Here is a 27,501-nt window from a genome sequence, read left to right on the forward strand (position 1 = left end):
GATTTAGTAGTAAGGCTATTGGATCCAGGCTGCAAACATCCAGATGACTACTAGATGGCAGTGCCGTTTTCTGAATCTCTTTGCTGCACGCTCCTATCGGTGCAAATTTTTGCAACCCGGGTCTGGGAGTTTCCGTTGGAGAAGCCCGAGCGCTTCAAATTCTTGTAACTTATGCAGTCATTAGGAATCAGGGGTAGGCAACCTCGGCTCTTTTATGACTCGTGGACTTCAACTCCCAGAATTCCTGAGTCAGCTATGCTGACTCAGGAATTCTGGGAGTTGAAGTCCACGAGTCATAAAAGAGCCGAGGTTGCCTACCCCTGCATTAGATCATATGCCGCAACAAATCCTTCGGACCTCTGATTTTGGATGACATTTTTTTTTTCCACGAGGGCAGGCTGCAACACTGCCAAAAAATGCCCGTCCGTGTCTATTACCAGTGTTAACACCTGTCAGATCCTGATTTTAAAAAAAAAGCCTTGATTGTTAAAGTTGCACAGCGGAGGGATAAACGATCACCTGATTAACTCGTCCTGTTCTGTTTCTAAAGTGTAGGGCGGGAGACAGCTCTTGTCAAATGGCCGAAGTGAACCTGGACGCCCCGCTCCCCTTCCCCTTTCCAGCTGACAACCAAGCATACCCAACCCCGCCGCCTGAACCGCTCTTGAGTCAAACGCTCCCTCCTCCGGCGTTATCGGTCGCACTTCCTCCCCCGACAGCCCTCTCTTGACTTTTTTTTTCCAAAATGAGACGTCCAACTCGGCGATTTGCATACACACAGTCTACTTCCTGGTGCGGAGCCTGTTCAGCAACTTACCTGTCGGAGCAAGGGAGGAGAGAGAAGGCGGAAAAAAAACTCCGGGAGGGGACAATCTGGGGAGAAGAGGAGGACAGACCAGACCAGGCGGCCAGGTGGTCTGCCCTGCCTTGCCGATCCCCTTTGGGGGGGTCGTCTAAGGTGAGTTGTTGAGTTGTTAAAAGCTCCCCTCCTGTTAGCTGTTGGCCCACTTTTTCTCTACTGCTTTTGTTTTTTCTCGGCTGGGGCCTGTTTCACTTCCTGACTGGTGATTTACTCCCGCAGCAGGCTAGGTGGGAGTGAGACCTTGGGACTCTGCCATTATCTCAGGCCATAAGAGCCCTTCCAAAATGCAGATCCAGGCAGATTCTGTTGCCAATAAATCCGTGTTGTCATCGGAAAGAAGGCTGAGAGGCCCAGGCTTTGGCTCTGGTCCATTCCACGGGCTTGGCTGAGTTTTATAAGCTTGACTGATTATGTGCCATCAAGCCGGTGTCAACTCTTAGCGGGCCCTGGATAGATATTTTTTTTTTTTCTGGGAGGCTCTGTTCCCAACTTGCTTCTCTTGTACCAGGGGAGAAATATGTAAAGCTGTTTTTATGCACGAAATACCCTCCTAAGTATAAGGCGTAGAGTAGATTAGGTTTCTTCTCTGATTTGTTGCCAAAATATTACTCAAAAATGAACTTGCAACATACCTCTTTGAGAGAGTGGAGACATTTTGACAAGGTAAATGCATCATGGTTAGGATTTATTTATTTGTTGGATTTGTTAAGGTTACCCAACTTCAAGAAAATTCTGGATGCCTACGTATATCATCTGAATAGAAAACAATACACTGCTTGTTTTAGTGATGTGTGCAAGGTTTTCTATTTGTACATTCTTTTACCACCTAAAATGAAAAAGTGGGTTAAGCCACAGTGGGTTAGTTAGGAAATAAGTCCCCAGTGGTCTCTCCCTATTAGATGTTTAATTGATGGGTATCAGGAGCAGGACCTTCTTAGTGGTGGTGCCTCAGTATGACTTTTCAAGCACTATTCCTGATCAGCCATGCTGAGACTGGCACAACTTTAAGGCAATTCTATATCCCACTATTCTCTCTTAATCTTTAGAACTGTCATCTACTTATCTGAAAAATCTGAAATTGATGGCACAATAGTTGAAATTAGAATTAGGGAGAAGGGAGTCTCAGTTAGGCTATGGATCTCTTACCATACTCTAATTTAGGAAGAATGCTTTGCTGAAAAAGCCTGAAAACCAAATTGCATTTCTCTCTCCATGACTGTGCTGTTGCATGCTCAGGCTAGCTTTACGGTCTATCTACCCCCCCTCCCCGTTTCCTATTTCCTAGCCGTTTCTTTCAGCTAACAGCATGGCCTTTGAAGCTGGAATCTACCTAACTTGCCATGTGTTACTCCACATTCTTCTTCTCTACTGTCAGAAAAGATTTAATCAAAAGCAGAGAGAGTTAGTCAGCCTTGTTCTTTGGAGATTTCATAGGCCAACACATGCCTTTAAAAGGGAAAGTACAGAGATTTCAATGAGGTTCAAATTGTCTTAAGAAATGCACAAACAGTTGGAGCACAAGGGATTCTGGTTTTTCTCTCTTCCAAAATGCTGGCCATGATTGAATATGAATTAAAACTTAATATGGACTCGTTCAGGGCAAATTACCCAAACAAATTATCTTATTTGACTCCTCTCCCCTTTCCCACTTGACAGCCTGATTGGATTCATTATCCAGCAATCATTTAAATGTGTACACTGCTGCTATGTGCTGGTATTTGAGCCAAACGGAAACAGCTCCCCCATCCCTGAATTTTTCATCTGCCTTCAGCCATACTGACAGGGCAGATGCAGGATGCATACATTCAACAGCTGGGTCTTTTTGCTTGTAAGGTGTGAGATTTCTGCATCTCAGTTTGTTGAAGGCCTTCAGGATTATCTACAGAAAGATTCTTGAATTGGATAATTCTAGACAAGGAAAGGAAATGAAATTAAAATAAGTGTTCTTAAATACTACAGAATAATATTGCTTCCTTGCTCAGATGTGGCAGTTTTACAGTCCATATAGATGTAAGCCCACCATTTTGAATTATATTTCAGAACTAGGTACCTGTGGACTTGATAGATGTATGTCTATTGTATTCTTCATTTCTGTTTAGTTTTGTAGGAGTTGAATTATAAGTTGACTGAAGGAATAGAAATGAGAAAGTGACAATATAATAAAGAGAAATTTGCTTTATATTTTTTAAATGCTGCAACTGTTTGGGTCAGGATGAAATTTAAGGTGATACTTCAGAGACTCAGAATAGTTTTCTGATTCAACTTATTTCTTAAGAAGTTTCATTGAAAGGTGAATCTTTATCCTGTAGAAATAAATACATTTTAAGTCTTTTTTCTGAAATTGTGGAATTGACTGATATTACAATGTGTAGAACTCCTGCTATTTTAAAATCATTCTCAGCTGTTTCTCTTCTGCAAAAAGTTAAAAAAAAAATAATTTGGATGTGTTTCAGTTCATTACTGATTTTTTTCCCTTTATGCAACTGAAGAGTGAGCAAGGTTTGAAGAAATACTTCAAGTCAGCTCTACTGGAACTCATTGTTATTCTTCCAAACTTGGCAAGAAAATTAACCATGAAGAACATGTGCTTCCTCAAATGAAATGCATTGATTTTTGGACCAGAGAGCTGCACAGGTCAGAACGGAGAAACTAACACTCCATTTATTAGGATCCTAAGCCTGAAGGTTTTCCTCCCTTCGCTAATGACTGCTTCTGTGTGGTGGGAGTGAATGGGGAAAAGGAACTAATTCAGGGGTAGGCAACCTTGGCTATTTTATGACTCGTGGACTTCAACTTCCAGAATTCCTGAGCTGTACTGGCTCAGGAATTCTGGGAGTTGAAGTCCACGAGTCATAAAAGAGCCAAGGTTGCCTACCCCTGAACTAGTTGGTCTGCTGCAGTCTTTCTCAATCGTGGCAACTTTAGATGTGTGGACTTCAATTCCCAGAATTCTCCAGCCAGCATACAGTCCTGTGTAAATCATGCAGTTGCTTTTTTCATATTTAGAAGACTGAAAGTAGGGGCTTCCATAGCTTCTCAAAGTGTATACCTCATTGATTTTTATGATACTACAGAAGCTTACTGATTCTGATCAGAAAATGCATGCGTAATTTTGAAGTTGGGAACTTGATGATGAATATTTTAGCCATACATCACAACAAGCTTAGATACAATTGAGTTGAATTGAATACTTTATTTGACAAAGTGTGATTAGACAGACAAGGAATTTGTCTCCAGTGCAGGAGTTCTCAGTGTGCATGCAAAGCAACAGAATAATGATATAATCATAATACCAATAAGAGGGGGCAGTAAAGAAGATAATTAGAAGGATAAATAATACTACAGCTATACTACATGAGTAAATACAGTCAGACATTAGACAGAATTGTGAGAATTGGATGTTCTGCAGAGTGATGGAAAAAACTGTCCCCGTGTCTAGTTATTTTGACCTGCAATGCCCTATAGTGCCGCCCAGCCCTACCAAAAGAACAACTCAGATAATATATGTTTTTTTTAATGTTTCCTTGACATAAATACAAAAGCATCTTGTTGACTGAAGATGAGTTGACTAAAATGTATTTGTTTATTGTATTCTTATCCTGTCTATATTACTTTATATGTAACTAAAGGCAGTGAACATTCCCCATAGTCCTTCCCCTTCCTATTGTGGTTCCCAAACATCTGAAGACCTCTAAAGTGAAGAAAAGTGTTTTATTTGTTGACTACTTGTTTATTTAAATATTTATCACATAATCTATATCCATAGATCTCAGAGCATGATATAATTAATCAAAAGCAATAAGGCATAAAACAAGCATTGCTTAAATGGAATCCCATATGTCTTCCTTCAGCCATTTCAATGACTGGAAACTTGGAAATGAGCATATTATTACGCAAATAAATCTTTTTCCTATCTACTCTGTGAATGATGATCATAATTATTTATTTCTGTTGTGATTTATATTTTCTTCTTTTTACCCCCTAGCTACCACTTGCACTTGGTACCCATTTCCACAGATTTCCTACAAAATATTGAAATGACATCCTTACAAGGTTAGTGTTTTGTGTCGCCACTATGCAAAGCCTTTTATTCAGACTGAACCAGTGCCAATAAAACAGATCATGGTTGTCTATATGAATTGTGTCAAATGCGTTAGAAAATTTTAGACTTTCAAAAACCTTTGGGGAAGGTTTTGCCAGCTCAGTTCCCTCCACTGATTGACTAGGTCCTAAGGATTGGGTGGAAAGCAAAAAGAACTGTGGTGAAGAGACCAATCAAAGCTGACTATGAGAGTTTAAATTTTTTTCAGGCACCTAGGCAGGTGTTTGCCAAGTCAGGAGTCTCTTTAAAGTATTTCCATAAGATTCCCAATTATGTAATAAAATTCAGCCAATCCCAACTTTACCTTATCTTCCAGAAGTGTTGCTTTCATTTCTCAGATTTCCCATTTTATTGCTGGGAGCACATCTGAATCAGATATGAAGTACTTTTATGCAGAGTAAATAAAAAAATTGTACTGTATATTTTTTTTCCACTTTAGGTGCTACATTGGGTCGAAGTATGCCAGTTGAAGTGGATGAAACTATTGACTGGTCTCCATTTCCAGAACATTTACTGAAAGAGGCATTGAACCCTTCTGCAGAAATTATAAATAACTCAATGCCTATGGGATCTTATCCATCTCAAACGTCTCATCCGATGAATGGGCAACTAGGATTCTATAAGCACCTTGATCGTGTCAATTATAATAATGGCATACTAGAAACTGATGGCCACAGTTTTCCACAAGACATCTATGATTCTAGAAGTGGGCAATTTCCTGGCCCATCCAGCAACTCCACAGATCATTCAGAATGTAATCATTTGCCTCAACACAAAACAAACCAGCTCTTGAGGTCTCAACCATCCGCTGATTCTCCTGACATCGGGCACAGTTCTAGTAATTTGCAAAGAAGTTCATCTGAAATAGCCCAGCATTCACTTGGTGAAAGTCAGGAAAAGGCAAAGCCAAACTGGCAGCACGATAATAGGGTGCCAGTAGACCTAAGGATAGAAGATGCAGGATATGATTCTCAGCCTCATGATCCTCTGGGCATTGGACAAGCTGAGCTTCTCTTGTCCTTTACTTCTGCTTTGAACCTACAAGACCTTCCAAAGTCTCTGAAGTCCAGAGAATATCCACAGATGGACTCTCAGTCATACCCTTTATTTCCACAGATTCCCCATCTTTATATTTCACCAGAAGCTCAGTGGCGTCCAAGATACTACAATCATAATATGTACCGCCAGAATCCCTGTAAGCTCATTAGTGATAAATGGTGTTTCCATTGCTACACATGCATTGACTGTATTTTTGTAAAATGGTGGTCCTATTGGCTGGGTCCGTGTCATATTAACCTGTAATGTTGTAGTTCATTGGGGTTTGGTTTCATACGTTGTATGAATTCATTACGGCAACCTTAATCAAGTGATTCCACCCAACATAGATTATTCAATAAGCTACAATTAAGAAAATAATCACACATTAGTGTGACGTTACCATTATTTAATGCCGTGCATAATTTAATGAATAGCAAAGGGATGTTGTGCTTGCAGGAATCCCAAGCACTTCTTCCAAATTGGTTTTGAAGCATGTGCAGCCTTAGTGAGTTGCATGTGGGGTTTATTCGATAAAATGTGAATAAATAAAACCATGTCTTGGTGTAATGAGTGCATCCAGTTTGATCATACAGGTCGTCTTTGACTTAGGACCACAAATGAGCTCAAAATGTTTGTTGCTAAGTGAGGCCATTTTAAGTGAATTTTGCCTCTTTTCCCAACCTTTCTTGCCACATTTGTTAAGGGAATCCCAGCAATTGTTAAGTTAGTAACCTGGTTGTTAAGTGAATCTGGCTTTCCCATTGATTTTGCTTGTCAGAAGGTTGCAAAAGGTGATCACTTGATCCCAGGGCACTGCAACCGTCATAAATATGAGTCAGTTGCCAAGCATCTGAATTTTGATCACATGACCATGAGGATGCTGCAACGATCATATGTGTGAGAAATGGTCAGAAGTCCTTTTTTCCGTGCTGTTGTAACTTTGGTCACTAAACAAACTTTTGTAAGTCGAGAATTGTCTGTACCATCTATTTACTATGGAAAGGAATCTCATTTATACAATGGCCTGAATTTTTATTTTCTGTTATGCTTAGATGGGCAAGCCCCCTATCAACATTTGGCATGTTCACCTCAAGTGCAGCTTCCTCTTCCTGGCCCTTGTGCAAGAGTCATCCGCCCTGCTCAGCAAATAATCCCGCATTATTCTAGTCCATATGGACCCAAGTGTAATGAAGGAAGGCTGCCTGAGGGGGAAAGCTCTTCCGAAGGACTTCAGAGATTTCAGTAAGTATTTTCCAAGCCTGGAGCTTATTTCATTTTTTCAGGCAAAGTTAATTATGATTGTTTTAGCATCATATGTGTATGAACGGTATGCTAATCTCTGCCTGGATGATATTAACACATATATTGCCATTTCACCTGCATCTCATTTGCTCCTATAATCAAGGCTGATGGCTAAGTATATAGAAAAATAGGTTCTATTTCTGGTTACTGTGAACCAGAATTTCAAACTACTGATTTAGTCATTATTTGTTCCAAATTTAATCAGACAAGCTTAAATTTACTAAGCCACTAACTTAAAGAGAGCACTAGAAATGGACATTTAAAAAAATCATTTGACAATAGTTAAGTAAAGTGTATTTGGCCATTTCATTGCTAGTGACTTACAGCATCACTTGGCCATGATCGATGGGATATAAAGACTGTCATTGCTGTTATTTTGACACAACTTCTCATTGGATGATTCTTGAAGACACAGTAAGTCATTAGTGGAGAAACTACCTTAGCGTTTCATCTAAAGGTTCTGAGCGAAAGTGCAAACCTTTTGTATTTTTCTAAACTTCTCACTTCAAGAGTATAGTAATTTATTGCTGTGAGATCATCTACAAAATGTATATAAATCTAAAGTAATTTAAAACCTCCCTAATAATTTCACTGAGGCAAATTGAGTGATCTTCCCAGGCTGAATTGCCTTGTTGATATGAATCTCTGCTGCTTCTGACAAGCCTCTGATTTCTGGCAGGAAAACAAAATCTTACGTACTTTGATTCAGTAATTTTAAGTCTTTCTCCTTGTTCACCTTGTTAGCTTCCAGTTTTTTTCTAGATATAATGCTTTCTCTTTTATTGCCTCTTTGGATTATTCACCGAGAGTTAGCCTCTAGTAACTAGTATCTATGTAGAGTCACTAACTTATGGGATAAGTCAACCAGGCATAACAGAGCATAGGTGGGTTTGGGGTTAAAAGTGGGTGAAGTTTGCAGCAATGTAGGATTGCATATACCATCTTGTCATCTTCTAAGAAATTAGTTGGAAGGCCATGTGACCACTGAAAGCTGCAGGTTATTCAGTCTGGAAATAGATTGTAAACATTGCCCTTCAACACAGACAATTCAACTTGCATAGTAAGGATGTATGTCTGCATGCCCACATATTGTATGTTACTGCTTCTCCTCCGGGGGCCAAGTCTATTTGAAATGAATGAGGCCATGCAATGCAGGTAGTGACTAACATACACGTGTTTCCTGCTCCAACCCATAATGGTGCTTTGACATCTCCCTTTGATTTACAATTCCCTGTTCACAAAGGATTGGCCACTACAGTCACCCTGACTTCAGGATTGATTGAAATCACAGAACTGTTTTTATCCCAGGGGAAGAGGAGATCTCAGATTCCTATCAAATACTTCAAGATTTCTCTTAATTTTTAAGATATTAAACAGAACAAAACAAATAATTGAAATAAAAAAATGCTAGTGACAGACCTTTTTTAAAATACTGATGGTCTTTTCAAGAGCTTGGATATATTTGGCATACAGAAAGTATACTTTAAGAAGTATTGATATGAATTCCTCCAATCCTTATGTAGAGCAACAAACTGTTGAACTAATTACCGTGTTTTGCTGAAAATAAGACCTATCCCAAAAATAAGAGCAAGCTTGATTTTTACAGATGCGCCTAATATAAGCCCTGCCCCCAAAATAAACCCTAGTTTTGGGGCCAGGCACATACATAAAAATCAAGCTAGGATGAGGATAGGGGTGTGGAGCTACCTCACATGCCCCGCACCCCTGCTTACCTTAGGACCACTGCAGCCAGGCCTCCCCACCCTGACACCTGTCGCACTGGTGCTTGAGTTCTGTGGCCGCTTGTGGCCGCATGCCATGTGGTGCATTGCGCCGGTGTTGCCACTCGTGGCAGGATGCCGCATGGCTTGTGGCAATCGTGCTGCCGCCACCACTCATAGCAGGACACTGAGTGGCTCATCACAGTGATTGCGTCAGTGCTGCCGCTTGCGGCAGGAGGCCGCAATGCGCCACATGGCCACCTGCCGTGCGCAGCGGCACTGGTACGATGCGCCACATGGCATGCGGCCGCAAGGGGCCACAGAAGAACTCAAGCACCAGTGCGACAGGTGTCAGGGCATGGGAGGCTGCAGCGGTCCTAAGGTAAGCGGGTAAGGCATCCCCTGAAAATAAGACCTGGTGCCTCTTTTGGAGGCAAAAAAAAATATAAGACCGGATTTTATTTTCAGGGAAACATGGTAGGACTTTTGCTTGCAGGATTGCACTGTCACTGAGCATCTTCAGTACTGGCAGGCCCCAAGTACAAATGGTGGCCGACTCGTCTAAATCCAGTCCACCCCAGTTCTGTTTCAACAAATAGGAGAAAGCTCAATTCATTTCTTTTGCATTTTAAAACAAAAGGAGCTTGTGGGTGGGGGGATGCTAAATCTTCCCTGGCTTATAAATGCAGTTTTTCCCGGCTTTCTCTGAACACAGAGAATTTTTATGCCTTTATTGTTAAGAAAGGACACCAAACATGTATTCACAAACGTTAGATTTGAACATTTTCCGAATTTACAGTCGTTTTTCTTTCTCTTCTCAGTGACCAGTGTCAGAAGCAGATGCTTGACAATAACACACCATTCAAAATAAACGGTGCCCATGAGGGCATAGAGAGAGTTCCTTTTGATTCCATGGCTCAGTCTGGCAGCATGTCCACCCCTGGGGCTATCCCAAGACTCCTGAATAATTCTGCAGCCAGAGGGACACTGAGGACCAGCAACTTGCCTGAAGAGCTACGTACGTCTCTGCTGTTTCCTGTTTGTTAGTTCTGTATATATTTACAGTATGTGCTGGAAATAAATAAGGATCATCACCCCCCCTAATATGTATCACATACCGTTTTTGCATTATTGAGTGCTTCTACTGATTAAGAGATTTCTAGAGCTATATTAATAAAAAGCTTGAAAGAACATTCCTATAAATCTTTCTGATTTATATAGCTAGCCTACTCAGCACATGACTCTGGAGGACTCTTTGTGTTTGCAAAGTGAAAAGAAAAGTGCCCAAAGATACCGAACAGAATTAAAAATACAAGCAGGGAGAAAGTTTTAAAAAGCTGAAGGAAAACAGTCTTTTTGAAGAATTTATCTTGTTGCTTCTTCTTCTGTAAAAAGAGGCCCAAGTACAGTTTCTTCCTAGATAAAGAGGAACCAGCTAGCTGGCAGATGCATTCAATACACTGAATGGGCATTAAATTTTGGACTAATCTATAAAGCCAATATAGATACTTCTTAAAAGGGAGGCTGTACTGGTCAGTGTTCTGATCCTTCACTTGCTCTACCTCTTAATTTATTTTGTAAGGTTCAGGCTAAGACTAGCAGAGTCATTGGTTATCAGAAAAATGTGACAGTGATAGCTTTAACAACGTTTCTTGTAGTTTAGTATAATGTACATAATGCTTTGTATCTGAAGAGGTTAGTGGCCACTATTTCATTTGCATTTGAGTGGATTAATTTCATCACCACCATGCATGGCCTCAAAAATGGCATGGGTTTCAAAGCTCTTGGCATAAGTGAAACAGGCGTTCTCTGCAAATTTGATCTGTTCTCCGACACTCCTTTTGGAGAAAATAAATTTATAAATTTTCCTCTGCAAGAACATACAATCAGCATAACGTAGTCTGCCCACGGCTGTCTGCACCACTGCATGCTAGTGGTGCATGCAGCTAACCCTTCTAAGTAGTTTTCAAGATCGGCCCTGTGCAGAATGGGTTACAATAGTCCACTTGTGAGATGGCCAAGGCATTAGTGACTGTTTGGAGAATCTCCTGGTCCAGGAAAGGATGAAATTGATGCACTAGATCAGGGGTGTCAAGCTCGATCACATCGCGGGCCATATATTGGGATGGGTTTTGCTCTTGTGGAGCCGGGTTGGGTGTGGCCTGCACGGGCTGCATCTGGCCCGTGGACCGCATGTTTGATATGCCTGTACTAAATGTACTTGTGCAAAGGGCCTCTTGGCCACATCTGCCATCTGCTCTGCAGCATATCATCGTCATGGTTCCGACAGATGAAACTCTTCAAAGAACTTCGAGGCATTGTTTACCTTAAAGAATCTTTATTCGAGTAGCATAGCATCGGCACGTACATAGGCAAAGCCAAAATCTGAATTCCCCTCCCCTGAGCACATAGTATCAAAACACAATTCCCTCCTCTAGTTAACAGTCATAAATCACATTCTCCAATTAGTTTGAAATGCAGGCTTTCCCTCCAGTTCTTCAACCCGGCCATTTCTTATCATCTCTTATTACAAAAAACCTTGGTTCTCACACTAGTTACAATATTGTTATGTCTAACTAAATTCCCATGCACATTCCTCCTCCTCCTCCCCCCCCCAGTATCATCTAATTCTAACTCTAATTCTAAGAGTAAAACATAAGAAGGAAAACGGCTGCATCTCCATATGTTGTCAAAGCAAGAACATTCCGATGTTAGCAGCATTGACAATCATCTTGCAGCTACTCATGGTAGGCTGCCTTTGGAATTCAGAACTAGTTTGTTTCAAAGCACACCTGTTTTATTTATTGATAATTATACTTCTCCTAGGTAAAGTCTTTATAACCTATTCTGTGGATGCAGCTGTGGAGGTCATGAAATTTGTGAACTTTTTATTTGTAAATGGATTTCAGACTGCGGTAAGTACTTTATTTTGGAAACCTGAATCACTGCAAAGAGAAAAAAGAGAGAATATCTGAAGAGAGGCAATTCTAAATTCAAAGTGGTATTGTTTGTTTTTAATGTGCCTGTCTGCCTAAATATTGTATATTTTATAATGAATATTATATAAAAGAGACAGGAAATTCATTTGTAATACATGTAAATGTGAATTTAAAGTGGATGTATTGAGTGGAAATCACGTTTCAGAATTGTAACTTATTTCTAAAAGGTTTATCCAGCAGCACCCTGCATGTGTGAACAACATTCACAGGGGTTGACTTCAATATTAGTAGGAACAGACCTACTTTCATGTCAACATCTTCCTCCAAGACTGAGTGAAACATACTCTGAAGTGGTAGATACCAATTAATGATGTGAAATGGCAGAAGTTGGCCTGGCATTTTGTAATCTATGCACACAAGAAATTTGACTTACTCTAACACGAACAAAGGAGGGCCATTTTCTGAGACTCCTAAAGATCCTGGTTGGGTCAAAATAGTATGCAGTATTTTAATATGATGCTCATAGTTTTGGCAAAATGTGTCGTGTGAACTTGAGCACTGTGGTTTGTAAACCATGGCTTATGGCAGGCGAGTATAACCTTTGGGGTAGATGAGGTCACCATTGGGATGGCACAGGTGCAAAGTGGGCAAGGTCTTATCGCACAAGTGTGTGTGTTTTTTCCAGGGTGCATTGAGTTAATTTAACCAATTTCTCCACTAAAATGTAATCTGCAAAAATGTTACCAACCTGTTCTAAACGTAGTAGTGATTTTTTTTTTAAATGGACACTATTGTTGGGCTAGGTACATTTGCATTAAAAGCTTTTTAAATCAAATTATTTGCAAAGGATGCTAATGTTGAATTAAGGTTAAAGTAGCCTCGTAGAGAGCAGTCAGGGCTAAAGAAATCATATTAATATTTTCACTTTTTAACAGATTGACATATTTGAGGACACCATTCGAGGAATTGATATTATCAAGTGGATGGAACGTTATCTAAGTGATGTAAGTAAGGATAAAATGTAAATCTTGTACTTTTTTCCTGCATTGAATACATAAGTCTTCTTCCTAAGCCCCAATGAATTAAAATAGGAACCTATTCCCCCCTCCCCATGTGGCTTAATTATTAATGTTTTTCCTGCCCTGTCTCCTCCCCTTTCCTCAAATTTAAAATGGAAGCAACTGAGAGAAGAAAGTCTGGCTCTTTTTTATCAGTAACATTCCTTTCCTGAGCATTTCGAGGAATCTTTCTCTGAGTAATGAACTATCCATCTTGTCTGTATTATGTACAGGAATATACATGTTTTCTCTCTCTCTCTCTCTCTCTCTCTCTCTCTCTCTCTCTCTCTCTCACTCTCTCTCTCTCTCTCTCTCTGTGTGTGTGTGTGTGTGTAAGAACAAAAACATACATCAAGCACATCAATTAGCTATGCTGTATATTTTGGATTAGATTCAAAGAAACATATGAGCAGCAGTGAACTGCCAAGAGAACTTGATTTACATATTGAACTAACCCATAGTTGGGCATATTTTGCTTTTGACCAAGTAGGTCATGTAAACCAAGGCAATTGGGGCTTATTTGATAAACTGAGATTAAACTTTTGCTTAATTCATTATGTGAACCTAGGTTCTGCTCACTTTAATAATTTGATGAGATAGGTGGGTATGGGAAATCATAAACTGTAGATAAAAAGCAGTTTCCAAAGCTTTGTACCTAATGCCTCAACAATTTGCAAGCCAAAGTGAGTGGTAAATCCCCCAAACCAATATCCTACCAGTGTTCAGTGATAAACTAAAGGAAGTTTGTGCTACACTTCCAATAAGCTTCATACACCTACAAAAATGACACATATACTCCCCAAAGAACAAATTGATAATTTTGGCTTCATCGCCTTATTACATTATTGTCTTTTCTACCCCTTAGCGAACTGAAAATGATAATATAATAAAGCATGCTCTGCCAAGCAGAAAAAGTCATCCAGTCCTGCTGTAAATTTTAGTGCTCCTTCTGATTTCAGATGGGATACAAAGTAAAAAAATTTAAAGCCACAGTGTGAATTAGTACAGTGTATGAATCTAGTATTTATGGAAGGAGAACCTTAGTGATTATGGCTTGTTTGTTTTTAAACCTACCTCCTAAAAATAAGTTTTAAATCTTCTTCTCTGGAAAATAAGAGGTGTTTAATTTCTTCCACAGCTTCTTAGCTATTCCAAGCTGTGAGAATCAACATTATAAATATGCATTGTGTGTGTGTGTGTGTGTGTGTGTGTGTGTGTAGTACAGTATGCATAATTATGTCCAATAGGCTGAGTTGGTAAGCTTTGTGATTCAGCACAGCTAATGCTGAAAAATATTTTCTCTCACTGTTAAATTAAGCTGAGCTTCATGGGAGATCCAGGAAATCTGGTATGAGGAATTCCAATGTATACTGTACCGTTTCACTGCCAAAAGGAACTGGCTTGTCTTATGCTTCCAGGGAACATCAGATCACGTAAAATTCCAGCTGGCAGATTTCCCAGCTGTTTTTGCCCAACTGTACTGCATTTTATGATTTCACAAAAGTGTTTCTCTTTCTGACAGAAGACAGTAATGATAATCATAGCAATCAGTCCAAAATACAAACAGGATGTTGAAGGGGCTGGATCTCAGCTGGACAAGGATGAGCATGGTTTACATACTAAGTACATCCACAGGATGGTGAGTGAGGACACGTGTTTGCCATTTCAAAAAGAAGTCTTCAGCTTCTTCTTCTGCCAAATAATTGTCGCTTGTGCTGTAGTTAAGCCCTGCTTTGTTCATATTTAAAATTTTGCTTTCTGCAGTGCTTCTTAGAGGGCTCGGCAACTCCATGTTCTGTAAATGCAGTTGACTTTATCTGTGCCTTTGCAACCTGTTTAAATTCTTTCATAGCTTGTTCAGATCTCTGCCATGTGATCTATGAGTACTCATTGGGAACAAGGGAGGCAAGTAATGACATTTGCATCTTGACATCATTGTGCCTTGCCACAGATGACTATGATGTAAAGATATCTTATGCCTGCACTGAACATGTGGAACATACTGAGCTGCTACACACACACATACATACATACACACACACACACACACACACACATGGCAGACTGAAAAATACAAACAGAATTGTATTTTGAGGAATTTTTCTAGCTACACTTTCATATCCACCTGAGCTTCTGTGTTCTCTTTCTCTGTGCATTTGATCTTTGTCTCCCTACGGCTTCTCCATTGCCACAGAGACTCAGCTTGACAACACCTTTGAGGATTCTCTCTAGGGTTTCCTCTGATCAGATTGAATAAACTGCAACAGAGCTTCCTGCCTTTCAGCTACAGTAGGAAAGAAATACTGTAACATGCTTGTCTAGAAAGCTTCCAGCAGGACAGATTTATCACAGAGTGAGAGCAGACTCACAAGTACAGCTGGAGGAAAGGCATGTTTTAGATCTGCAAAGATAAGCTTCCTTCGGTGGCAGTGATGGGGAAGGAGGCAGAGAAGGGAGGAAAAGCTATTTGGCCCTTTATTAGCAGTGAATATCTTCTGACACAGATTTTAGTCACATACATCTTGATCCTGTTCCATTGCTTTTGATAGAAGTTAGGGTTTTCTCACTAGGATCCCTGGGAGGCTTAGCCCTTGTGGTAGTGACAAGCCTGCTGTCAACATTGTAATGTGTTGTCCTGGCTTCCTTTACTCTTTTAGTATTTTGCAAATGGCTGATGTTCTGAAACATAGAGCAGGATATGAATGCTTAAATGCCAAAAATGCAAAAGCTGGTTCCAAGATGGCGGCCGTGTAGGAAGCCGTATCGGATCACGGGGAAAGAAGTAACCAAACTAAGTAGGAAAGTACTAGGAGAGGGGGGGGAGGGAGGAAAAAGAAGCAGGAAGTTAGATAAGGAAGATAGAAAGGATAAAGGAAAAGAAGTTGGGGTAAGGAGGAAAACACCAGCAAACAGGAGTGCAGCCAATGAATGGCTGCACATGGAGTCGGAGGCAGCCGGCAACAGAGAATGAGGGAGCCAGCTCCGGAGCATAGCTAAGCAGCCCAATGCTGGAAAAAAAAGGCAACTGGGAGCAGTGAACCAGCATCTGAACAGCAGACAAGGAGGGAAACTGTTGGAAGCAGTGAACTGGTGGGTCGTAGCATTTATTCAGCAATTGCCTAGACCCAAACCCCAATCAAGGCAGCCCAGCTCAAGGGGGCGGCCAGGCAGCCCAACTCAGGGCCCAGCAAAGCAGGGACAGCCTGACTTGCACAGCCCTCTCCCTGCCTCCTTCCAGCCCCGCAGCCCTCCCCAGGGGAGACTTGCCTCAGGTGGAGGACTGGATCAGCATTCCCTCCCCAGCAAGATCAGCAGCCCCCTCCCCCCGCCTCCTGCTAGCCTGATCTGGCAGAAGACAAAAGGCCTACAGCAGTGATGGTGAACCTTTTAGAGACCGAGTGCCCCAAACCCGCCTCGCCCCTGCCCCGTCCCTGCCTCTCGTGCCCGCAGGGCCACCCACCGCCTCCACGGCCCATCACAGCAGATCGCCCAGGCGGCCCAGCAGCATCATGGTGGCCACGCCCTCTGTCCACACCCTGCAGCAGCATCTGACTGCGATGGGGCACGAGGGCGGAGTCTTGTCCTTGCTGCCCGGCTGCCATGTCCTTGGCTGTGCTGCTCTGCACAGGTTGCTCCCAGGGCAATTCTCCTCCGGGGGGGCTGCTAGTGAGGAGGAGGCCACGAGGTGGCGGGGCTGGGGCGACAGCGTGCGTGCCCACAGAGAGGGTTCTGAGTGCCACTTCTGGCACGTGTGCCATAGGTTCGCCACTACTGGCCTACAGCAATGTGAGGAATTGGAGGCAGCAAAACCTGAGGGAGGAGGAGAAACGCAGCAGCAACAACAGTGATGCTTCAAGCCTCTCAAACTGAGTGGCCGGCTGAGAGGAGCAGACCAGACAGAGCAACTGAGCCGACTGGAAAGCTGAACGGAGGTCTCACCAGAGCAGACACGAACACCAAAGACAGAAGGGAGCTGGCAGAGAAAACAGCAAGAGGCTGGAGCAGCGATCAACAGAAGTGAAGGCAACAACTAAGTTTGAAGTCCCAATAGGGAGAGAAGACCCCAAGTAAAGAACAAAAAAAAAATTGGAGCTTAAAAACTTTAAAAAAAATAGAGGGAAGAAAAGGATAAATAAAATTAACATAATGAAAGAAGGTTAAATAAATAACAAAGTAGAAAAACGAGCACAAACAGGCAGATAAAAGGATACTAAAAAAACCAGGCACAATTACCTAGAACAGAGAAGGAAGAAACAAGGCTAACAGCAAAGCACATTCACCAACCAAAAAGAGGGATTTTCAAACAACAAACTCATGGAACAGGCGACTGGTACGATTGTGGTATGCAATACATGTTCCATGTGTGTGCTTGTGCCCAGAGAACACCCAAATTATGCATGCATTAGAGGTAAACTATGTGAACTATTAGAGGAAAAAGTAAGGCACTTAAGAGGCAACTCTAGCCAAACCCCAATCTATGAAAGAAAGCTATACCCCAGTGATGGCGAACCTTTTAGACACCAAGTGCCCAAAAACTGCCCCGCCCGCCCGCAGGGCCAACTACCACCTCCACGGCCCACCGCAGATCACCCATGTGGCCATGTAGTGCCATGGCGGCCACACCCTCCACCTGTGCCCTGCAGCAGCATCTGCGTGCGATGGGGCGCGAGGGCGGAATCTTGTCCCTGCTGCCCGGCTGCCATGTCCTTCACCGCACTGCTCCGCGTGGGCCGTGCCTTTGGATGACTCTGGGGGGCTGCTGGTGAGGAGGAGGCTGCGGGGGGAAGCGGGGTTGGGGTGACGGTGCCTGTTCCCGTGCCCAAAGAGAAGGCTCTGAGTGCCGCCTCTGGCACGCGTGTCATAAGTTCGCCACCACTGCTATACCGAACCCGAACCAAATAATGAACAAATAACTCCCAGAGGATTTGACCCTACTGATAAACCCTTGGAGGAAGACAAATGGAGGTATGTCACAAATAGAAGGAAACACAATACTCAAAGAAAGAAACAGCATACAACTAACCCCTTCTTCCCAACCCAACCCAACCCAAACAGAAGCAGTCCCATTAAAACTGAGCGATTGATTTTTCCCCCTAGATCAAAACACGCAGACCCACAACCTCCCCCTCAAAGAAAATATGCAGATACCTAGCAAAAAAACAACTTCAAATATCCCTAAAAAAGTCACTTCTAATATCTCTAAAAAAGTCACATCAACAAACACACCTGAGATAAACAGAAAATCACCCCAGACTGCAGCCCCTGAAAAAGGAAGGTGAGTGTTGGTAATAGGAGATTCTATCCTCAAAGGAACAGAATCATCCATCTGCAGACCAGACATACAATCCAGGGAGGTATGTTGTCTTCCTGGAGCAAAAATCAAAGATGTGGCTGAGAAACTAACCAAAATTATTAGGCCTACAGATTACTACCCTTTCCTCTTTCTCCACATTGGGACAAATGACACAACTAAGAAGCTGAGTACAATAGTAAGAGATTACAAACAACTAGACAATAAAGTTAAGAAGCTAGGAGCACAAGTAGTGTTCTCATCAGTACTCCCAACAAAAGCCCAACATCCATTGAGGGGGAAAAGAATTTTACAAATAAACTATTAGCTAAAGGGTTGATGTCACCAAGAAAACTTTGGTTTCCTGTATCATGGACTGCGTTTCCAAAGTGAAGGATTCTTGGCAAGGGATGAGCTGCACCTCACGAAAACAGGGAAAAGTGTACTCAGAAAAAGACTGGCCCAACTGTGGAATGCTTTAAACTAAAATTGAGGGGGAAGGGTGACCAATTTTTAGAATCTCTAGAATCCCAAACCAATCATAAATCCCCAAAAAACAAATCAAACAATGAGGTAGGCAGTGATGAGAAAAAAGAAAAACTCAAACAAAATCAGGAGATGCAGGAAACATATCCACGGACATAAAAGTCTTAAATGCTTATATACAAATGCTCAAAGCTTGGGGAACAAACAGGGCGAACTAGAAGCAATAGTACACGAGGGAGGGTATGACCTAGTTGGCATTACAGAAACCTGGTGAGATGGACGGATGGATACAAATTGTTCAAAACAGGTCTACAAAAAGAGGAGGGGGAGTTGCACTATACGGTATGTAAGAGAACACTACATATCTACAGAAATGCACATGATCAAAGATAAAATCTCTCCAGAATATATATGGGTCAATATAAAAGAGAAAAAAGTGACATTGCCATAGGAATATATTACAGGCCACCCAACCAATCAGAAGAAATAGATGAACTTTTTGCCAACCAGTTAACAAATGTAGGTAGGAAGCATACCACATAGTAATGAAAGACTTCAACTATCCAAGTATCAACTGGGAGACAAACTCTGCAGCGAGCGGGAGATCAAACAGATTCCTAACCAACCTAGCCAACAACTTTGTCATCCAAAAGGTGGAGGAGGGAACTAGACGTAAAACTATACTGGACTTAATTCTTACTAATAGAGAAGTGATAGAGGGAGTTGAAGTTGCCAGAAACTTGGGTGAAAGTGACCACATCATACTGGAATTTAATATAATGCAAACACTAGTAATAGAAAACAATCCAACCAGTGTCTTAAACTTCAAAAGAGCTGACTTTAACAAACTCAGAGAGAACCTAGGAAAGATCCCATGGATGAAAGTCCTAAAGGGGAAAACAACCCAAGAAGCATGGGAAACTCTGAAAAATGCGATCATACAAGCTCAGACCAGCACAATACCACTGAAAAAGAAAAACCAGAAACTCAAGAAGAAACCAACATGGCTGCACAAAGATCTCTCTGACAAACTGAAAGACAAAAAGGACAAATACAAAAAATGGAAAGAGGGGCACATAACTAAGGCCGATTATCAGCAGACAACCAGAACATGCAAAGATGAAGTCAGGAAAGGAAAGGCTCAGAATGAACAAAGACTTGCAACAGAAATAAAAGGCTAATAAAAAAGTTTCTTCCAACATATTAACAACAAGAAAAAAGTCAAGGAAACTGTAGGTCCACTAAAGAAAGAAGATGACAAGGAAACAACAGGCAACAGGGGGAAAGCAGAGTTGCTTAACTGATATTTTGCATTAGTCTTCACACAAAAAGAAACTATAGCCCAACATACCAAAAAAAACCACTGCAAAAGACAAACTAGAAACAAAAATTAAAATAAGGAAGAAAATGGTAAGAGAACATCTATCCGACCTTGACAAATATAAATCACCGGGACATGACAGATTACATCCCTGCCCCTGAGCGTCCCACCGGCATTAGTGCCGCCCATAGTGTCCCGCCAGCACTAGCACCGCCCCATTTGCAGCACTTGCCCCGTTTGCATGTGTGCATGTGCTTGTGTGCAGCCGTTTGTATGTGCGTATGCGCTCACATGCAGCCCATTTGTGTGCGCGTGCACGGGGCTCATTTTTGCACATGCACATGTGCGGCCCATTTGCATGTGCGCACGTAGCGGTGTCTGCCTCCCTTTCCGGGCCGCCAAATCAAAAAGTTTGGAGACCTCTGGAATAGACAACATCACCACCAGATGGATCTGTAGCTGACTGGCAAACCCTACTTAACGAGTAGTCCTCAATGGCACTACATCCACATGGGGAGAAGTAAGCATTGGGGTACCACAAGGTTCCGTCTTAGGCCCAGTATTCTTCAATATCTTCATAAATGACTTAGATGAGATAATTGAAGGGGAACTCATCAAATTTGCAGATGACACCAAACTGGCAGGAGTAGCCAACACCCCAGAAGACAAACCCAGGATCCAAAAAGATCTTGACAAACTTGAACAATGGGCCCTATCCAACAACATGAGTTTCAGTGTGGAGAAAAGCAAAGTTTTACATTTAGGCAGGAAAAATCAAAGGCACAAGTACAGATTGGGCGAGACCTGGCTTAAAAACAGCAACTGTGAGAGAGACCTTGGATCCTAGTGGACAATCACTTGACTATGAGCCAGCAATGCGCAGCAGCAACCAAAAAAGCTAATACAATCCTGGGTTGTATAAACAGAGGCATAGAATCAAGATCACACAAAGTATTAGTACCGCTTTATAAAACCCTGGTAAGATCACACCTGGAATACTGCAGCCAATTTTGGTCACCATATCACAAAAAAGATGTTGAGTTTGGAAAAAATTCAGAGAAGAGCAATTAGGATGATCACACATCTGAAGAATGATTACAGGACTTGGATTTGGCTAGTCTAAAGAAAAGAAGAAATAGGGGTGACACAATAGCAGTATTCCAGTATTTGAGGGGCTGCCATCAAGAAGAGGGGGTCATGTTATTCACCAAAGCACCAGAGGGTAGGACAAGAAACAATGGTTGGAAACTGACCAAAGAGAGAAGCAACCTGGAATTAAGGAGAAACTTCCTGACAGTGAGGACAATTAACCAGTGGAACAGCTTGCCTCCAGAAATCATGGGCGCTCCATCACTGGAGATTTTTAAGAAGAGGCTGGGCAGTCACTTGTCTGAGATGGTATAGGTCCTCCTGCTTGAGCAGGGAGCTGGACTAGAAGATCTCCAAGGTCCCTTCCAGCTCTATTCTATTCTAAATCAGACTGGTACTAAGTTATGGCTGGCATATGACAGCCAGAGATAAAGCTGGAGTTGTCTGGCTGTTCCAATGTCTATCTGCTCTCAATCTCTAACTCAAGATTATTACAATATGCAAATTAAACCCCAACTGATATTTTCAGTACTAGTCTCAAGGAAATTCAGGCCTAAGTGGATAAGCCCTGTGATATAGTTGAAATGCTTCCAGAAATGAAATACAATTCTGCATCTGTAACATGAAAAGTTCATGGTAAAACATATATAGTGTACATACTTTATTTCTTTTGAAAGCACAAACGCATCCTTGTTACATAATCTACAGTAACATTCAACAGTTGTATAAAAACAAGACAAGGGTCTTCCAACAAAAATACACAGCAACAGGCCTCACAGAACAGCCTGTGTATCTTGTGCATGCTTATCTGTTGCTCAGTGATAAGGGGTAATTAACACTTAGGCTCCTTGGTGCTCTCTGAGCTTGTTTGTTTTCTTGCACTGATGATATTACCTAGTTTGGTTAAGGAAATGTCTGCAAGAAAACAATCAAGCTCAGAGAACACCAAGGATCCTTCCTTTCAACCTTGAGCTACAAATATTGTTTTATTGGTACATCCAGGCTCCCCTACTTCCAAAAGTCTAGAATGGAAAATAGTGTTGCTCAGACCAGGGCACTTACATGTTGTGTCTAACACTGGATCACAATCTACTTTCATCATTGTGATTTCTGTGCAGTTCATAATCCAAGAAAAACATATAAATTTATCTGATTGTGCCAGTGTGCTACTGTAGGGACACAGATCTGTTTATAGCTGAAGGCCATTGTACATAAAACATTAGAAATCAGAATACAGACATCTGAAATTAATGTTGACAAATTTTAATTCTTTTGTGTTTTTTCAGATGCAAATTGAATTTATACAGCAAGGAAGCATGAACTTTAGATTCATTCCTGTCCTCTTTCCCAATGCAAAAAAGGTAATATGACAATGGCAGAATAATTCCATTTTGGTGTTTGTTGAAAATTTAAATTAGATATATAACATTTAAAAAAATATTTGGGAATGTTAAGTAAATCCCTTTTTGGATTTAGAGAAATGTTTCACAATATTCTTAAAACAGAAAAATAATTTATATCAAACTTATTAATGGACAAAGCATTTTTTATTTTGAAGTGTCTAAGAGTTAGCACCAATTTCCCAAAATAAAAAGGATTTTATTTTTCTTAGTACCTTAATTTTCTGTTTTATCTAGAGATAAAAGTGGGACAGGCATAACCCAACAAAAACTACATCACTTCAATTGTCCATTCATTTTTACCTGCTTAAATCTTTCTTGTTCATCTTGAAGAACACCATTTGGTTAAAATAAATTTTGTTTTGTCTTATTGTTTTATGTGATAGAGAATGAATTAAACTTAGGTTTATAATTTCCATGATTTCTAATGGATATAAGTTATTTTATATCTATACGTCTCCTCTCAATTCTTACCCAAAATCTGTTCTGCAGAATATGCAAAGATTCTGACACACCAACTAGGTTCTCATACTGTGTAGGCCAGCATATCATTTTGTAGAACTACAAAACTGGAAATAATCCAAATTAAAGCATTAGTGACACGTGGCTATCTATCACATCCAATGACGCAGAGACCACCAATCCTATGGTATTCTTCTATTGAACTACTCTTGCATTCTTATAATAATTTAAATTATTACTTGTCCTGCTGTCTGTGATAGTAATGAATAGGTCTTGGCCTTCTTCTTTGTGATATTTGGATATTTCAAGTTCTATCTTATCCTCCCACCACTTTAATCTTCTTGAAGACTGTTAATGTATCTTGTTCAAATTGCATTTGTAGTTTCCTGGGTTATCTCATTGGTCTTTTCTGAATCCCTTCTAGTTAATCTGGATTCTTCTTAAAGTATGATGCCCATAACTGGTGGGTCTGACCAATGCTTAATGAAGTAAACAGCTCCAGTGATTTGGAAACTACACTTCTAGTGATGTATCTTAGTTGACAAATCCATGTTGACTTCTTTAATTTCAGCACTATTTTCAAACATTTTTCATTCTCATTTCATTTGACACTTGATTTATTATCTCAAATTTCTCAAGATTTCATAAAAGGCATCTTTCAGTGCCCTAGGGTGACATTCATCTGACCCTGGGAATTTGAATTGATTCAAAATATAGAAAAGTTGTATTTTATCAGTCAAACACTTCAATCCTGCTCCTTGATCCTGCTCTTCACAACTGCTTAGTGAAACACATACCTGCATACTGTTTAAATAAAATGGCCAAAATGGGAGTTGACTAGTTTTGCCTTTTCTTTGTTCCCTGCTAACATTTTGTTACCTTCCTGAGAAGCTGATATACTGATTATTTTCTCTTTTATTTTGAACATTTTTAGAAGCTTTTTTTTTTTGGGGGGGGTGTCTTAAGATTCTTTGCTAACTTCAATTCATTCCAAATGTTAATTTTCCTGACATCTCTACAATTCCAGATGCTGTATTCTTCCTTTGTGACTTCTCCTTTTTTACAACATGAATCCTCGTTTGTTTTGTTATAACTTAGCACGAGGTGTGATCCTACTCATAATCATATTCAAACAGGCTACTGTATGTATGAAACTGTACAAACATTAGATCAACATTAGAAAAATAACAAAATAAGCCCTCCTGCTCCCCTTCTAATATCACATACGAGGAAATGTAGGAACCATTATCTCTTTCTAAATTTTCCTTAATCAGCATGGGAAAACTTGCTACCATCATCTAAAATAAGTTAATCAAGATCCTCCTGAAGCTTGGCTATCAGAGCTATAAGGGTGCTACATAACTCTATTGTACCTCAACATTGTAACTATGGAATGCAGATGTATTTATAGGACATTACAGCTGAATGATGTAAAAAGCAATAAACATGCTGGAAAAATGCTTCATACAGGTGATTTCACAAGGAAATCCAAAGCTTAACTAATTGCTTAGTTTGTTGGCAAAGACATATGAGGAAGGCTGGGGAATTCATTTCAAATGTGGAGTCTGTAACTCTAATGGGGAGTATGTCTCAAAGGCTGCTATAAAGAATCAGGTGGGATTATATATTGCTTCTTTCTGTCTTCTTTCCTACCCATACTCGTCCCTCTCTTTTTGACCTTTCTTTCTCCACAGGAACATGTACCTATCTGGCTTCAGAATACTCGCATCTACCATTGGCCTTGGAATAAAAAGAATATTCTGTTGCGGTTGCTGAGAGAAGAAGAGTATATCGCACCTCCAATAGGACCTCTGCCCACGCTCCAGGTTGTTCCATTAGGAGCACACATCTGAAGCACACATGGACTAAATGTTGTATGATTCTCTTGGCTTATGGCCAGGATTTTCCTGGCTCCTCTTCTGGGTGATGAGCGGCATGATGAACAGACTCTCCCCTTCCCACCACAAATGGAATTGTCTTGGGGTGCAGCAAGCCAATGTGTTTTCTTCCCTTCTGAATGTTTCTTTCTGATGCTGATCAGGCACATTGCTACATTTCAACAAACTGCAAATGGAAAAATATATTTCATGATGGTTGCTTTTCTTCTGTCTTGACCAACATTCCAAGTCTGCGGCAAAGCAAACAAACACTAGAATGAGGCTGAATATGCAAAAAAAAAAAAGGATACTCCTGTTGGCTCACAGCACCTTTTGTTGTCAGACAGATGAACATATATTGTAAAACAATATCACAAAGCTGTTTCATGTACACGATAAAGGAGTTACTTTTCACATGGACTGCCATTTTCATGGTAAGAAAAACATGAGAGTTTAATGTTTTTATTGTTGGTAAGCATAATCATGATCTTCAAGGATGCTATTTAGTTAGGCACTTGACTTATCTTTTTAAACATAGTTGGCAGATGATCCACAACATAATTAAGAATATTCTTTCTCTTGCTCTGTCTTCTAGAGCAAAGCCATGTATTTCATTTCCCATATGGCTGTTCTCAAAAGGAATACCTATCATAGGGTCTCCCTAATAACAGATACTATTGCTTACAATAATGGTTTAACATCTCTTTATCAATAATAGCAAACTATGAATATGCTAGGGAATATCTGCTAAGGTGACATGGAGAAGAGCAAGCTGTTGTTCAGAGGAAGAGGTAGGCAGCAAGAAACCTCAGTAGCCTTTTGGAAGAATTATGGTAGCCATCAGCACTAACATGGCCAATAGAATAGTGTATTATCGCTATCTGCTAGGATCTCCTAGTCATTCAGCAACAGATCTTCCAATTGTCCCACAGATCTAATGGTGCCTACTGTCCTCTTGTCACTCAGTCAGAACACTCTGTTATTTCTATCTCCTCACTCAAAAGTACCATTATCTTGGACTAAGCCTCTCTAATTGCTTGAGATTTCTTTTACTTTTCCCTAACCCGGTATCCTCCTGATATGTTAGAGACTATAGCTTCCATCAAGTAGAAGGCACCAATCTGAGGACTACTCAGAATATAAGGACATCAGGTCATAGGATTATACATATCTATAGAAATACTGAATGTGGATATCATAACTATAAGTAGAATATAACAATGAGAGTGTTTCTTTTTTTAAAATAATAATACCGGTAATAATAAAGCTACTGCATACAGAGTGGGAGCAGCACTGTCTTTGGTATGAGGACAAGCCAATAATTTGTCAGTTAGACATAAATTACCAGCGACATAAGAAAGGCTATCAGGAATTCTGCAAAGCCAATTCCGTTAAAAATAAAATGAAATGGGTGTCTTGCTGCTTTCAGAAAGGTTATACACCAGCTAAGATGAGGCGATCCAACATCCTTCTGCCTGATGTTTCTTTACATTTAAAGTTCACTTTGGCCATGCCTGTATAAAAGGTACTACCACATACCTTTTACATACATACCTGTATCTTTGCAGCAGACTGAGTTAGCTCTAGATCTGTTCTTGCAAATATTGTGTCCAAAATCTGATTTATTGATCACCTTACTGCATTGTATATTAAATCCCAGCCAGCTACATTTCTCTTCTTGAAGTGTACGGCATTTCTAATGAGCTTCTGGGAGGTCTATTCCCTCAGTGTTGGGAACATTCACCACACCCAGGTCTTTTCTCTCATTTACCACTGTTTTCATTATTTTGACAATTATTGTAAGTAAGCCCTGCAGTGTTCTTTAGGAACTGGAAAGTAGAAAAACTGGTGCAAATGCTACACTGCAGAAATGCCCATAATTGTACATCAAGGAAGGGCCCTCACAACATTCACATCTCTGAACCTTTACAGTTCACTTTAAGATGGAGAGGATGATAAACTTTTGGAAAGATACTTATACTTTACAGTATTCATCTCAGAACCGCTGAGATACTGTACCAATAATTGCTCATTTCTCATAGTGTAGGCTCAAAATAGATATTTTTCACTCTTAACAATGGAGTCAGTAGCAGGGCTGAGATCATAGCACATGACAGGGGAGATGGTGGTGGTGGGGGAAAGGGTTAATGTAGGCAATCTCCTTCCTTTGTGGTTCTGCAAAAAATTGTATTCCTAGAATAACAGTAAGTCCAGGAGAAAAGCATGTACTAGTTAAAAAAGAAAAAACAAACTGGTTATTCCATCTTTAGGTTTTGCTTAACACAATTTAAATGAGAAAGCCAAGACCTATTACTACATGTGAAACGAGATAAACAAAGGTGCTTAGTCCAAAAAGCTACTTAATTTAAAAGGGCTCTTGTTAAAAACCCAGTGTCTCTTATCTTGTGTTAGCAGAGCAGAAATCAGAATGACTGCTAATTCTAACTACAGCAAAGTTCAAAGGGAGAAATAATTCGTAGCTGTGCAACAGAAAAAAGGCAGATTGTTGAAGGAGAAAGATAATTACTATAATTTATCACATGTCCACATTAAT

The 27,501-nt window shown here is 40.6% G+C and overlaps 1 protein-coding gene across 1 annotated transcript; it reads left to right on the forward strand.

Annotated features, from left to right (window-relative positions):
- The first annotated feature begins 854 nt into the window (after positions 1 to 854).
- Positions 855 to 25,361, forward strand: TRAF3IP2 (TRAF3 interacting protein 2). Its single transcript, XM_015815633.2, has 11 exons — positions 855 to 958; positions 3,352 to 3,496; positions 4,848 to 4,915; positions 5,404 to 6,159; positions 7,055 to 7,244; positions 9,847 to 10,043; positions 11,852 to 11,940; positions 12,900 to 12,968; positions 14,545 to 14,661; positions 22,495 to 22,569; positions 24,765 to 25,361. The coding sequence occupies exons 2-11, from the start codon at positions 3,459 to 3,461 to the stop codon at positions 24,921 to 24,923; spliced, it is 1,758 nt and encodes a 585-aa protein (XP_015671119.1). The 5' UTR covers positions 855 to 958; positions 3,352 to 3,458; the 3' UTR covers positions 24,924 to 25,361.
- Positions 25,362 to 27,501: the final 2,140 nt, after the last annotated feature.

The sequence above is a fragment of the Protobothrops mucrosquamatus genome, unplaced genomic scaffold, assembly GCF_001527695.2.
Source record: "Protobothrops mucrosquamatus isolate PMUCROS unplaced genomic scaffold, P.Mucros_1.0 scaffold357, whole genome shotgun sequence".
Lineage (NCBI taxonomy): Eukaryota > Metazoa > Chordata > Lepidosauria > Squamata > Viperidae > Protobothrops > Protobothrops mucrosquamatus.

Coding starts and splice junctions, on each gene's coding strand:
- TRAF3IP2 (XM_015815633.2), top strand. CDS start 3,459: ATGAAATGCATTGATTTTTGGACCAGAGAGCTGCACAG. Junction 3,497..4,847: donor TGGACCAGAGAGCTGCACAG/GTCAGAACGGAG, acceptor TTTACCCCCTAG/CTACCACTTGCACTTGGTAC. Junction 10,044..11,851: donor CAACTTGCCTGAAGAGCTAC/GTACGTCTCTGC, acceptor TACTTCTCCTAG/GTAAAGTCTTTATAACCTAT.